This window comes from Etheostoma spectabile, chromosome 1 (genome assembly GCF_008692095.1).
Source record: "Etheostoma spectabile isolate EspeVRDwgs_2016 chromosome 1, UIUC_Espe_1.0, whole genome shotgun sequence".
Taxonomy (NCBI): domain Eukaryota; kingdom Metazoa; phylum Chordata; class Actinopteri; order Perciformes; family Percidae; genus Etheostoma; species Etheostoma spectabile.
The window spans coordinates 3,387,094-3,401,404 of NC_045733.1; the positions used below are offsets into that span (position 1 = coordinate 3,387,094).

General features: G+C 40.7%; 1 protein-coding gene across 1 annotated transcript in view; it reads left to right on the top strand.

Moving 5' to 3' along the window:
- LOC116703903 (CUB and sushi domain-containing protein 1) overlaps nt 1-14,311 on the top strand; it is a 199,153-nt gene that overhangs the window by 72,557 nt on the left and 112,285 nt on the right. Inside the window, exon 20 of the mRNA XM_032539380.1 lies at nt 12,804-12,960. Within this exon, the coding sequence (XP_032395271.1) occupies nt 12,804-12,960 (157 nt within the window). The remainder of the gene's footprint in view (nt 1-12,803; nt 12,961-14,311) is intronic.

Here is a 14,311-nt window from a genome sequence, read left to right on the forward strand (position 1 = left end):
CTTGAAAAGAAAACAATAATTGAGTTGTTGCAACATTTATGAACACAGTGACGGAATGTGTTGGAAGAAAGATTAGTTTTTGTTGTAGTGACCACATATTTAGGCCATAAAATATTTGATCGAAGGTCTGTTATTAAAATTGGCACAATTCCATAAGTGCTTCATCAGGCACTTCGACAGATGCTTTGTGCAATAGGTCTTTCTTTTTTTTCATTTTAAAATAAGTGTCCGTATTGGCCCCATATGACAATATACTGTTGTGCAATGTTTATTCAGAGAAATCAAGTAGACATTTAAGAGTATGAATTATATAGTCAAAGGCATGTTACTTTCATGTTCAAAGCCACCTACATTTCTGATGAACATGATTGCAGATATCATTATAATACAATATAACAAGTAATACCTGTATATTCAACCTCGACTTGACTTGTGCATTTCCATTTTTCTACTGCATGGTACGGCTCAACTCTACTCAACTGGACTCTTTTTTGGGGGGTTTCCATTAGCAAAAGTTGTGGATAATACCTGGTACATTTTTTGGTACCACCTTGGTCTAGGTTCCAGGCAAGCTGAGCCAATACTAGAAGGTGGAGTTAAAACACTGCAGACCATTGATTGGTCAAAGAATCGTCACTAGCATGAATTCTTTAACATTAATATGAGTTGCCTAAGCCTGTTTATGGTCCCCCAGTGGCTAGAAATGGCGATATCCTGCTCTACCTTTGAGAAAATGAAAGCTCAGTTGGGCCAATCTAGAATCTGCCCTTTATAACGTCATAAAAGTAAAGGTTACCTCCCCTTTCTCCGTTTGCCCGCCCAGAGAATTTGGCCCGCCCATGAGAAAGAGAGAGACATCATGGCTTTCAAACAAGCAAAGCATGGCAGTTGGTCAAGGCCAGAATGCACCCCCCACCTTGCCCCCCTCTTTCCTCCTCAATAGCATTAAAAGCTACAGACCTAGCTACATCCTAAGTAAAGCTCATTGTAGGACTGGCTCTAGTGGCTGTAATTCTACACTAAGGTATGCACCAGAGAAAGTTTCTTGATATGTTCAAATGTTTTATTTATTAAAATTGGCATCATATATTATGATCTTTTTTTACTTTGAACAAAGACAGAGCTATACTTTAGCCATATTCTGTGGTGTCTTCTTAGCAGCCTATAAATCTACAACAGTTCCTTATAAAAAAATATACACGTTACAGTCAGGTAGCTTTGTGTAGCCCCTGACGTCCAGCCGTCTGCTGTCAGAGCAACAGCTGGTGCTTTGGATAATTGGTTCTCTATTTGGGCTTTTATTTTTTGTACAAAGAAGGAATTATGGTCTTGCTGAAATGGGCTTGTGAAAGAATAATGTAACGGGGCTCAATTACTATAACCATGTTCGTAAAACCTGCGTCTTTCACTACGGAGTAGGGTCTCATATCCGTGGCTATAACTGTACCAATCGCAGCAGTGATGTCTTTTGCCCTGTTTGAATCAGTTGGAAATTGCTGTTTAAAGGCTGCAGGGATAGTTTGTAGCGTGTGTGTTGCTTCTTGTTTTTGTCTAGTTCCAGTTATTGACACACTGAGGTGATGCTGGCATAATGAGTTGCCATGTTTGTAGTATTCCCACTGGTGTAGCTTATTCTTGTGTAGCAAATGCGACATACAGTTGTTTTTTATCCACCACTCTCTTGCCATCACCCTCATAACTTACAGGAAATGATACAGCCATGATACAGTGGGGCTCAAAAGTTTGGGCACCCCAGGTAAAAATGTACATATATTTGCATAAAGAAACCAAGAAAAGATGAAAAATTTCCAAAAGGCATCAAATTACAGATTAGACATTTGTATAATATGTCACAAAAAGTTAGATTTTATTTCATCATTTACACTTTCAAAATAACAGAAAACAAAAAAATGGCGTCTGCAAAAGTTTGGGCACCCTGCAGAGTTTAGAAAAATATCAGACAGAACAGCTTGCAGGATTGTGAGAAAAGCAAGTCCAAACCCACATTTGACTGCACGATCCAACCAGAAAGACCTTGCAGTCACTGGAGTTAAGTTTACACCATTCCACTATAAAGAGATACTCCTACAAATATAGTCTTCATGGAAGAGTCATCAGAAGAAAACCTCTTCTCTGTCCTCACCACAAAAAGCGTTGGAAGTTTGCAAATGAACATATACACAAGCCTGATGCATTGTGGAAACAAGTTCTGTGGGCCGATGGGGTTAAAATAGAACGTTTTGGCCGGAATGAGCAAAGGTATGTGTGAAGAAGAAAGGGCACAGAATTTAATGGACAGAACCCGTATCCAATTGTTAAGCATGGGGGTGGATAAATCATGCTTTGGGGTTGTATTGGAGCCAGAGGCACAGGAAACATTTCAAGATTAGAAGGAAAAATGGATTCAATAAAATGTCAGCAAATTTTGGACACTAACTTGATGCCATCTGTGAAAAAGCTGAAGTTAAAGAGAGGATGGCTTCTACAAATGGATAATGATCCTAAACACACCTCAAAATCAACGGTGGATTACATCAATAGGCGTAAACTTAAAGTTTTGCCATGGCCTTCACAATCTCCTGACCTCAACATAATTTAAAATCTATGGATAGTCTTAAAAGAGCAGTGCGGGACAGGCAGCCCAGAAATCTCAAAGAACTGGAAGACTTTTGTAAGGAAGAATGGGCGAAGATACCTCAAAAAGAATTGAAAGACTCTTGGCTGGCTACAAGAAGCGTTTACAAGCTGTCATACTTGCCAAAGGGGGCAGTACAAGGTATTAACTCTGCAGGGTGATCAAACTTTTGCAGACGCCAAATTTTTTTGTTATGGAAATGATGGAAATACATTTTTGTGACATATTATACGAATGGCTAATCTGTCATTTGATGCCTTTTGGAGATTTTTTCCATCTTTTCTTGGCTTCTTTTTTACCTGGGGTGCCAAAAATTTCGAGCCCCACTGCCCGCGGGCCACATGCGGCCCAGAAGCAACCGCCGAGTGGCCCAGCCCGTGGTCCTGTCAAACTAGCAACACGTAAACAATGCAGAGCGTGCTTTGCAGGTAGTAGCCTAGATTAGCCTACTATCACAATGTCTTTCTCAACACTGAAACGTAAAATGGACAATGAAAACCATCAGTTTAACCCAGGCTGGACTGACAAATATTTGTTTATTTTACCGCCACATCCGAACGCCAACCCGATGGGTTTAATTTGTAATGAGTGCGTTGCAGTACTTAAAGATTACAATCTGAGGAGGCACCGCGTTGAAAAACACCAGACTTTCCGCACCAATTTCCCTGAGGGATCTCAAGAGAGGGCTGCAAAAGTACAGAGTTTATTTGCATTTTACAACCGGAGCAGTACTACCACGGTGCGGTCATTCACAGCCCAAGAGAGAGCCAGCGCAGCATCGCTTTGTTTTTTCTGGATATCGGCAAAAAAGAAAAGGCCATTCACAGACTCTGAAACCGTAAAGGACTGTATGCTGGCCATCGTGGATAAGGTGATATATGACGATAAAATTAAAACAAGCGTGGCATCTGCTATAAAAAAAACATACCCCTGTCAGATACTTCCAACAGTCATAGAGTTGAAATTCTTGCTGCAGATGTGTATGAAACACTTTTAGGAGACCTGAAGAAAACTGATACTATGCTGTAGCAGTAGATGAGTCCACAGACAAAACTGATACTGCTCAGTTGTGCACATATGTCCGCTATTTTGAAGGCAAATGCTTCCAAGAGGAGGTACTTAACCTACTACCGTTAGAAGGACACACAATTGGCGATATATTCTTTGTGAAAATGTCCACATTTTTTAAAAACAATGGTCTGGATATGAAGCGTGTGTGCATGCTTGTGACAGATGGGGCTCCATCCATGACAGGAAAAGGGAGTGGTTTGGCAGCACGTTGGTCCGCTGTCGCACCTCAGTTGATCTCCTTACACTGTATTGTGTATCAGGCACTCAAAACAACAATGGACAGCGTGATGGCTACAATTAATTTTATTCGCTCCACATCAAGCCTCCAACATCGCTTATTCTGCATGCTGCTGACAGAAATGTTTGCTGAAATGACTGGCCCAGCTAACCCTCTTGGTTTGAAAATTTGGCCCAACTGAATTTGTAATTGAATAGCCTTGCCCTATATCAACAAACAGTGGCGTTTACCTTTAAGATCTTTTTTTTCTAAATGAAAAAGGGTTAGTATAACAAATTTACGTATGCGTACGTACGTATACCCCTTGTTCTTATGGTTCTTCCTAGTCTGCTGGTGCCCCGATAGATTGTAAGCTTTTGGAGTTGTGACAATGTATATCTAAAGAAGTCATTAAAGAGTTTACATAATAAATACACTTGGCTGTGCATACATATAAACGTCTTAAATAAAATGACAATTACAGATGTTCCCAAGGTTCATAATTCCTCATAAAGCCTCTCTTGGGCACATATGCCCATTCAGTGTTAGTAACAAGCATCTGTGTGAGCTGTTTTACAGTCTTGACGCTGTCTTTCAGACATCATCTAATGTTTTTATTCACAATGTCTATTAGCTGTATTAGGCCTGAGGGCATGGTTAAGCCATTATGTGGTTAGAGTGTATTATCAGTATTAGGCCTAGAGCACTGGCTGAGCCTGTCTGTGATTAGATTTTTTTAGCAGGGTTCTCCAAGACATTCAGAGAGGCATAACACTATTGTAAAGAGGGGAAAATGTTCCCAGTGGGAAGGTATTAAAGACAAACTAATAAAGGAAAGTGACATCAAGATGAACATAAACAAGCTTAAATATTGCTGACACAGTATATTCAATCCATAGACTGTATCTTAATGTACAGCGCATGTGTGACGTCCCCCATTGATTTGTGGAGATCTGCCATGAGTTGTAGATTTTGCCGTTAAGGGCGCAGCCATCCTGGTTGCGGATTTGACAATTTTAGATGAGACGGAGGAGTGAAGGAGGAGCCCTTTTAAAATCAACAAGACCATAATTCAAAAATGTAACATCATTCTGTGTTGCAGAAGACGATTGAGCGATTCCGCATTTGCAGCGCTTTCCGAACCGCATGCTTTGTCCACTAATATTAACAGTCTATGATTCCATCACAGTCTGAATTCTGAAAAAGGCATGAAGAGAAGCAGATCTAGCCCTCTGAAGTTTTCAAAATAATACTCTGGTGGTAGTTAACAGATAGGCATGACATTTTTTTCAAAGTTATTGATAACACATACATTGAGGCATTGAAAGTGGTTGGTAGTAAGAAAAGCTAAATTTTATAACTAAAAAATAATCAGTTTTCTTTGTAACAGTCATAACAGTTAAATGACAACGCAAGCAACGCTACTGACCTAAGGTCTAATAAATTATGTAGACAAAACAATAAAATCAAGCAAGTTTTGCACTGACACACATTTTCCACCTGAACATCCATAATTTAAAAAATATAGGGTACACTCAAAAATGAGTCATGTAAAAGTAGTAATTATGCAAAGATAGCAGGTGCTAGATGTGATGAAATGATCTGTTCCATAGTCATCATGTGTGATGGTATAGAAATGATTGAAAGGGTTTAAGGGCGATTACCAGTAATTTGCAACATGTCCGTTCATTATCATTTTCCCAACGAAGTAGCAGAAAGCATATTGCACAATATAATGAACTGGAAGGAAAGCCCCAACGTGTCACTTAGGCTAACAATTAGCGTGCCACTCCCGAGGCTGACGGCCCTGAAGCTAATGCCGGTTACTGCAGCTGAACACTCTAAACACAAACCATTTGTTTGACAGTTCCAGCAGGCTGAAGGCTAAAATCTCTCATAACATATGAACCAGCTCATTACAATTCCTTTTGCTACTGGCTAAGTTCAAGTCCAAGCTCAATACGCGTAAAAGTGTCCTCTAATACAGTGCTTGACTAAATTTACTCAGATGTGCTCCAGCCCTGAAGAAACAAGAAAGGGTGAGAAAGAAACAAAGTAGGGTTGTGCATGGATTGTTCTATGGAAATAGAGGTGGTAGGAGAGCAAGCGAGAAAGGGAGAGAGTCAGACCGACAGAGAGAGGAGGGGTGGCAGATGGTGACATGTTGATTTATGAGCCGCAGGTCTTTTCATTAACCATACTGAGTTTTACAGAAACAGAGACTGGATGAGAGAAAGATAGAGAGAAAGGAAGAGAGAAACGGAAAGCAAGAGAGAGAAACAGGCAGCATTATGCAAAATTGGTGGACACTGATAGAACTGGATTGATGCAGGGAGGTAGAAACATGGATGGGAAATTGAGGGGAGTAATGCAACAGTTACTGTGACACTACTCATTTTTAATTTTAAACTCACAGCATCTTTTCCCATGTCTCTCTATCCTTGTCATATTAATGAACATACTGTAGCTCCTTGTTTGGCGTCACATATGGTAGAAGTGTCTCCTCTGACTGGCAGTACTTGCAGAGATAGAACCGTACATCACCTTAGCCCTTTGCTTTGGAATTCCTGCCACCTGCAGACCTGTCACTACCAATCTGTGGAAATTTCCCAGGCTGCCAAAAATAAGCATGAGCCGTTCACATTTATATCCCAGCTGTGAGATAGTATTATGAAGTTTTTCAGAGTCCTAATTCTCTACTTCCAGCTGCAGTCAAAAATAGACTCCTCTTCCTAAACTACTACTCTACTGTCCACATTAAAGCTGCTTTCAGAAGTGTTTGCTCAATAGAATGCAGCCAATAGACTCCAAAGCAAACACAAGTGTCTCAGTATCAAATACTTACCCCTGGTAATACCCCTGCTGCTTTTTAGATGCTTTTATATAGGCTATTGAGGAGGAGAGAGGGGGCAAGGTGGAGGGTGGGGGTGTGGCCTTGAACAACTGCCACTTTGCTTGTTTGAAAGCCATGATGTCTGTCTCTTTCTCATGGGTCGGCCAAATTCTCTGGGCGGGCAAAGCGGAAAAAGGGGAGGTAACCTTGCTCCTTATGACTTCATAAGGAGTAAAATTCCAGATCGGCCCATTTGGGCTTTTATCTTCTCAAAGGCAAAGCAGGATACCCAGGGCTCGGTTTACACCTATCACCATTTCTATCCACTGGGGGACCATAGGCAGGCTGGGAGAATGCACATTAATGTTAAATTACCTCATGAAATGAAATTGTCATGCCACGGGACGTTTAAAGATTTGAAAATTATCCATATTTCTCTAACCTCTTCTGCTGTTGGACATTCTAACACGCTGCTCAACTTTCTTACGTTGCAAAGATCTTTCTGCCAGTACTCCACCCTCTGTATCTACCTTTCTGGCATGGCTTACATGGCTCATTTGAAATAAATGACTTCCAAATATTTTGTGTCTTGTTTGTGCTGTTACTGTGAGTTTAGAGCTACTGGTTGATAATTACAATGCAAACAATGAGAAGCAAAATTCTTAGGAGACCAAAATTAAATCTAGCAAGAAGGCTGAAATGTTAACAACTTCATCAAGTTCATATTTTTCTTTTTACGAATATAAAGAAGAAGAAGCTGATCAACAAAGAAAATAAAAGCTCATTCCTGCAATATTAATGCAGTCCAATAATGTTTTTATGTTGTAAATCTAATCTAGCCTGTCATCGCTTTCCTGCTAGTCCCCCCCCTCTCACACACACACACACACACACACACACACACACACACACACACACACACACACACACACACACACACACACCACACACACACACACAACACTGACATGCTGTTTTTAACTCAGTGTTTAGTTAACAGTGAACATGCATACTGAGACTTCTAGCCTTTACTGATGATTTCTAGAAAACACTCTGCATTACTCGTTAATGGTTTCCTGTGTAAAAGCAGCATCATTTTCAAAAATATAAAATTTGGAACACTTATCACGGCCTGGAGTCAAACTTGACTATGAATAAGCTGCTTTTTATTGTTCATTTAAGGCTGCAATATCCCCTCTGCCAATGCACAGATTAAAGTTATACTTACATCTACTTCTTACTACAAGTGCTAGACAAGGATTAAACTGCAATTTTTAAAGTGTGCTTGTTTTATTTAAAGGGGTGATAGAATGCAAAACCGGTATTACCTAGTCATAGTTAAATAACGACAGTTTGATGGGTACATAGGACATACATACAACCTCAATCCCATTGACCAATCTGTCTTCTGCAAATGTCACAATTTGAAACTGCCTCTGAAAACGGGCAGATCTCAACAAAGCTCTTAGTTAACGTCAACTATGTGGCTCCAGGGCATGCAGCTCGCTGCTCTCCCTCCCCTCTTCCTGCTAAATGGCCGGTGCGTATAAGTGAGAGCACGGACAGCAAGCTTGTTGCGCCCACAATCTCTTACCACAGGTTCTAGTTAATCTTATTATGGATATGTGTGTTGAGATATTTAAAGAAACGATTGGGGAAATAAACGCGAAATAAACTCTTGTCCGCGAGTTCTCATTGATAAAGTCCACTGTGAGCTGGTAGGAGCAATGAGAGCTACCTAGCATCTTCCTAAGGAGACCTTCCTGAGGAGACATTGCCTTAAATTGAAAGTGGACAAAAGTTTTAGCTTGGTAAGTCCTTAGGGTAGCTGTAAATGTACCATACTTATGCCGAAAGTGTAGCGGCGACTTTTTACCATAGGATCCAATGGGACACAGAGCTAAAGCTAGCAGCTCCTCCTAAGGAGACCCCTCAAATTCACAAAAATGCCTTAAATTGAGAGTGGACAAAGGTTTTACCTTTGTAAGACCTTAGGGTAGCTGTGATATACATGCCGTGACGAAATTCAAACTGTACATATTAGGGGGATCCGAGTATCCGGCTGAAACGAGTATCCGGTACGGATAAAGCACTTTTGCCGAGTACAAGTATTAAACAAGTAATATTAGTCAATATCTGTGCTCGGATTGAATAAAACTCCTCAACTGGCCGCGCAGCGATCTGTGATAATCACAGCGCCCCCCCCGCCTACAAACCCACTCGGCTCAATCACACACACACAGAACAAGGAGAAATGCGCTCCCTCGGCCTCTCTCTCCCTCTCTCTCTCTCTCTCTCTCTCGTCTCTCTCTCTCTCTCTCTCTCCTCCTCGCTCCCCGCTTCCCTCCCGCCCCCGTCAGGCAGGTAGTCAATCGGTCTGCGGATCTGTTCTGTTAACGTTTAGGGTTTCTTCCAGCTTCAGGTTTGTTTTTAACTTCGGTTTGTAGTCCTTACATAGTAACCAGTAGATTTCTGGTAACGTGGGGTTTGTAGTCCTTACATAGTAACCAGTAGATTTCTGTGACTGGTTTGTGTCCTACATTAACCAGTAGTTTCGTGAACGGTCAGACTGCGCTTAGTTTAAATGCAACTCCCGTTGCGTCTCTGCCATCGGAGATTTTTTTTTTTTTACTGTCAGCTGCCCCCCCGCCCCCGCTCTCTCTGTGTCTCTCCCTTACTACACACACACACACACACACACACACACACACACACACACACATATACCTGGTGTGGAAATAAAAAAAATAAAAAGAACCAAAAAAAAAAATCACCTGACATAAAAAAAAAAAGTTAAAAAAGAAAGTTATATTGAGTATGAAAACTCTTGTTCATTACATTTTACTTCATAATTGCAACCGCATGTGTTGTATTCATTGTTGCAAACGTTCTGTATATAGTTGTTTGTTACTTTTGTTGTTGTTTGTTGTTTTGTTAGTTTTCAAATCAGCAATAAATATAACATTTTTTGATCAACTCATATCAATTGCATGCTTAAATAACATACCGGTTAAAAGCCCCGCACATTTCAAGAGAACCCGACCCACTTCCGGGTTAAATCCGACCACTTTTCTGTTTAGGCCCCGCCCAGTCCAAGTACGGATCTGGATACAGATAATTCTTGTGGTAAACAGATACAATACAGATACAGATAATGCTGTACTCGCTCATCCCTAGTACATACACTATACTTCTGTATAGGACAGTCCAGGTGGCGATGCAGTACCAGCCACTGTCACGGAGCTTCGCAAAGCCCCACGGGCTGCCGCAGAGCCCTGCTGGCCGCCCACCTCCCCACAGAGCTCAGTCAGGGCACCGGAATTTGGTAGTCCAGTAACCCAGAAATGGGGAATTAGCACTGGGTATGGAGCACAGTGGGCTGTCGCTGTCTTGTCAGACTGTGTGTAGCTCATGAAGTTCAACGCAGTCTTACCGAATTTGCAATTAGCCATCAATTTTCTTAAAACGGCCCATATTTGACCTTTACATAGTTAATTTCTTGCATAAAAAAGTTTTAGAAGTGAATTTAGTAATGAAATATCAGATGAACAATGTACAGTCCCTGACAAAAGTCTTGTCGCTTATCTATTTTGTAGAAACACCTGCTATTACCTGACTTTTAATTAATCAATTGGTGTAAGAAATAGCTCATATGAAAAGCTAAAACCCTCCCAAATGATGTTCAATGCACTGAAATAAATTAGTTTCACTAAAAAATATTTATTATTTAACAAGACAGAAAGGTCAAATTTTGGCAAGACAAAAGTTTGTCGCCTATACATAAATTGAACAAATTTACTACAATACTAAAATATGTCAGTAAATTAAATAGTGGTGCTGTGAGATCCAAATTTAATATCTTGTATGACTTCCATGAGCTTGAAGGACTGCATCTATGCGGTTTGGCAAGGATTCATACAATGTATTGATGAAGTCATCAGGAATAACTAGGAAAGCAGTCTTGCATGCCTCCCAGAGTTCATCATATTCTTTGGTTTGGTCTTCCATGCTTCCTCTTTCTATCCTACCCCACATATGCTCAATGATGTTCATGTCTGGTGACTGGGCCGGCCAATCCTGGAGCATCTTGATCTTTTTCGCCTTGAGGAACTTTGAAGTGGAGATGGAAGTATGTGATGGAGCACCTTTCTGCTGCAGAATTTGGCCTCTTTTATGGTTGGGAATATGAGAGGTAGCTAAGATTTCTTGGTATTTGAGACTATTGATGTTGCCTTCCACCCTGTAGATCTCTCGCACACCCCATACTGGATGTAACCCCAGACCATGATTTTTCCGCCACCAAACTTCACTGTTTTCTGGGTGAATCTTGGATCCATGCGGGCTCCAGTAGGTCTCTTGCAATATTTGCGGCAACTGTGGTGTAATTCAACAGAAGATTCATCTGAAAAATCCACTTTCTTCCACTTCTCCAGCGTCCATCCTTTTAGCAGGCTGTGGGCCTTGGCAAATGCCACACAGTTTTTCAATTGTCTTTTGTTTAGTGCTGGCTTCTGGGCACTGATTTGACCATGGAGGCCATTTCGAGACAGAATCCGACAAACCGTTCTGGTTGACACAGGGCCTTCATGGGACCAGGTCTGGTGGAGCTCTGCTGCAGTGGAAAATGGTCTGGCCTTGGATTTTCGAGCCAACAAACGGTCCTCTCGAGCAGTTGTCTTGCGGGGTCTGCCTGATCTGGGCTTGTCAAAAACATCTCCAGTGTCTTCAAATGTTTTTTTAATCCTCTGTACTTGACGCTGAGACACATTGAAGGTGTCTGCCACATCAGCAGTGGATCTGGTCTTCAGCCTCTTGATAATCAAAACCTTAGTCTCAGGGTGAATCTTAGGCATGTTTGCAGATGTCTAGTTGCAGTTGATGTGAAGGTCTAGTGTACTGGGGTTGTTTTTATACACACCTGAGACCTAATTGATCCATTATTAGTCACAGGTGAAGCTCATTTGACAAGGCGACAACACTTATGTCTTTGCAAAAATTGACTCAATGGGCTTTACCAAGCTTTGAATATTAGAACACTTTTTGACAGTTTCTTTTTGCACTGAAACATTATTGCAAAAGCTGTTGGGATTAAAATGAGCCATTTCTTGTAAATAAATCTTGATTAGAAATATATTTCAGCGGCACTTCAGGTTAATTTGTACACAAGAGACAAGACTTTTGTCAGGGACTGTATAATAATAATTATAATAAATAATTTGAGACCTGCTGTCTCGTCTCCACTGTGAGTGTGTATGTGCTTTGCTCAACCAATTTGTGCGCAGCTCATCTAAATATTTATTCGGCAGAAAACCTCTCGTTTCAATCTAGGCCCAAATAACAACGTAGCATCAAGACCAATGTAACAGCACCACGGCAATTTTCAACCCAAACAATGTTACATACCCTATTAGAAGACCTTAACGAACAGCGTGAAACACTCTATGTAACCATTCTATCACCTCTGTAAAGTAAGATAAAAGTAAAATTTTGAAAGTAAGAATAGTAAGATTTAAAGTAAGATAACCAATTTATTTACCCACCTTAAACCCCATCAACATTTTGTTTAATTTTTCTCTGGAATTGTTGCATACAAATCTTAAAGGTTTAACATTATAAAAAGGGAGGCTTCATCAGTTCTTTCAGACTGTAATTGAGCACCTTAACAACCTTGACCTCAGCAACTTTCATGTCATATTTTGGGCTCTATCTTTGTGGTGCTTCACATGGTCCATGCGCAAAACTAAGCAAAGTGGCTATTTCCTGAGGCACTGTGAGTTTTTTTGCCTCACTTGCGGTTGGTATTTGGATGAATCACTGTGTTGCAGAGGAGAGGCGCAGGCAATGTAGCAGTGCCCTGCAATTGTGGTTTTAAGACTGACCACATTTTGTGCCATCCTTTTTTTTCAGACCAGGTCAGCAATGCACTTCAGTCATTCACTCTTGTTCTGTCATGTTCTCATTATTTGCAATGGTAAACCTCTAGAAACACTTTTAACTCATGGTTTTATTCATGTTCTGTGATCCTGTTCCTGTGCTTTGGTTGACAGGTGTATGATGGAGAGAACACTTCATCCCGTCTTCTTGGCAACTTTACATATGATGGCATGATGGGTCATGTCATCAATAGTACATCCAATCGCTTGTGGCTGGAATTCAACAGCAACACCTCTGGAACCAATCAGGGCTTCCGCCTCACATACACAAGTGAGTTGTTTGAGAAAGTTTAACTTAGGGTCAACTGATTAGAAATGGACAGTGATACACATTGTTTTTCTTCTATATTTATTTTAACCGCAATGGTTTGTTTTACTATGGCCAAAGAAAGTGCAATCAAACCTCTCTTTTGCTCACAACACCACACCACACAAACACACACACACACACACACACACACACACACACACACACACACACACACACACACATTTTTTTTAGATGCACACAAATGCATACAAGTCATTTCCTAAATTTTTTACAGCTCATCATGAAGGTCCTTGTAAGGAGATGTTTTTTAATTGAAAACTAGAGTAGTAGTGATTGTGCGTGATTGCACTCATGAATATATCCTGCCTCTGTCCTGTGCCTCAGTCCAAGTGATTCTTGAGTGCTACATACCAGAACAAAATAGGAATCATGTACGACAAAACTCTCGAGACTTGTCTTTCTCCGTCAGCAAATTACCAAGCTGTTTCTCTCCCTTCTGACAGCTGAAAAGGGATCAACAATCACTTTTTCAAGCAATTTCTTTTGAAGGTGGAGTCCAACAGTGCAACAGTAGTTTACCAAGCATGCAGAAACAATAAATTAGCATATGCATGCTCATGAATGCTTATAAAATTCTCTACACAAACACACACACACACACACACACACACACACACACACACACACACACACACACACACACACACACACACACTTACACATATGCAAATATGACAAGCTTTTCCCTATCCAGTTGCACAAAATCCTTAAATGCACAATTTATTTACAGATTCAAAGACACATACACACACACACACACAAGATAATGGCTTTAAAAAGAGTCTGTTAAGAAGGCAGAACCAGCTGCTGTGTAAGTCAAAGAGGCTATTAGAAGAGCATTTATCTGCAAGCCATTAAAAGAAGGTGAGAAAATGACACAACCGGAATGGAAGAGTGACTGGACGGAGGGACAAGCAGATGAAGGTAGATGGTATATGGATACTAGACGGATGCTCTGTATGTCAGTTAAACCATTAGAAAGCCGTTAGTCTGAAAGTCATTAAACAGGAGAAGGTGACACTTTCTGCAAAGTTCTTTTCTAGCAGATGAGCCAATGGATCGATAAGAGATATTGTCAGAAGGTTTATACAGGACAAAAGAGAGAGAAGCATCTGAGAAAGAGTGACGGCTATGATTTCTTACTGTAAATAGGGTTGGAGTAAATCCAGTTTACACATTGTTAGACACATTGGGCCCTATTTTAACGATCCAAGTGCACGGCGTGAAGCGCATGGCGCAGGTGCATTTAGGGCATGTCCAAATCCACTTTTGCTAGTTTAACGACGGAAAA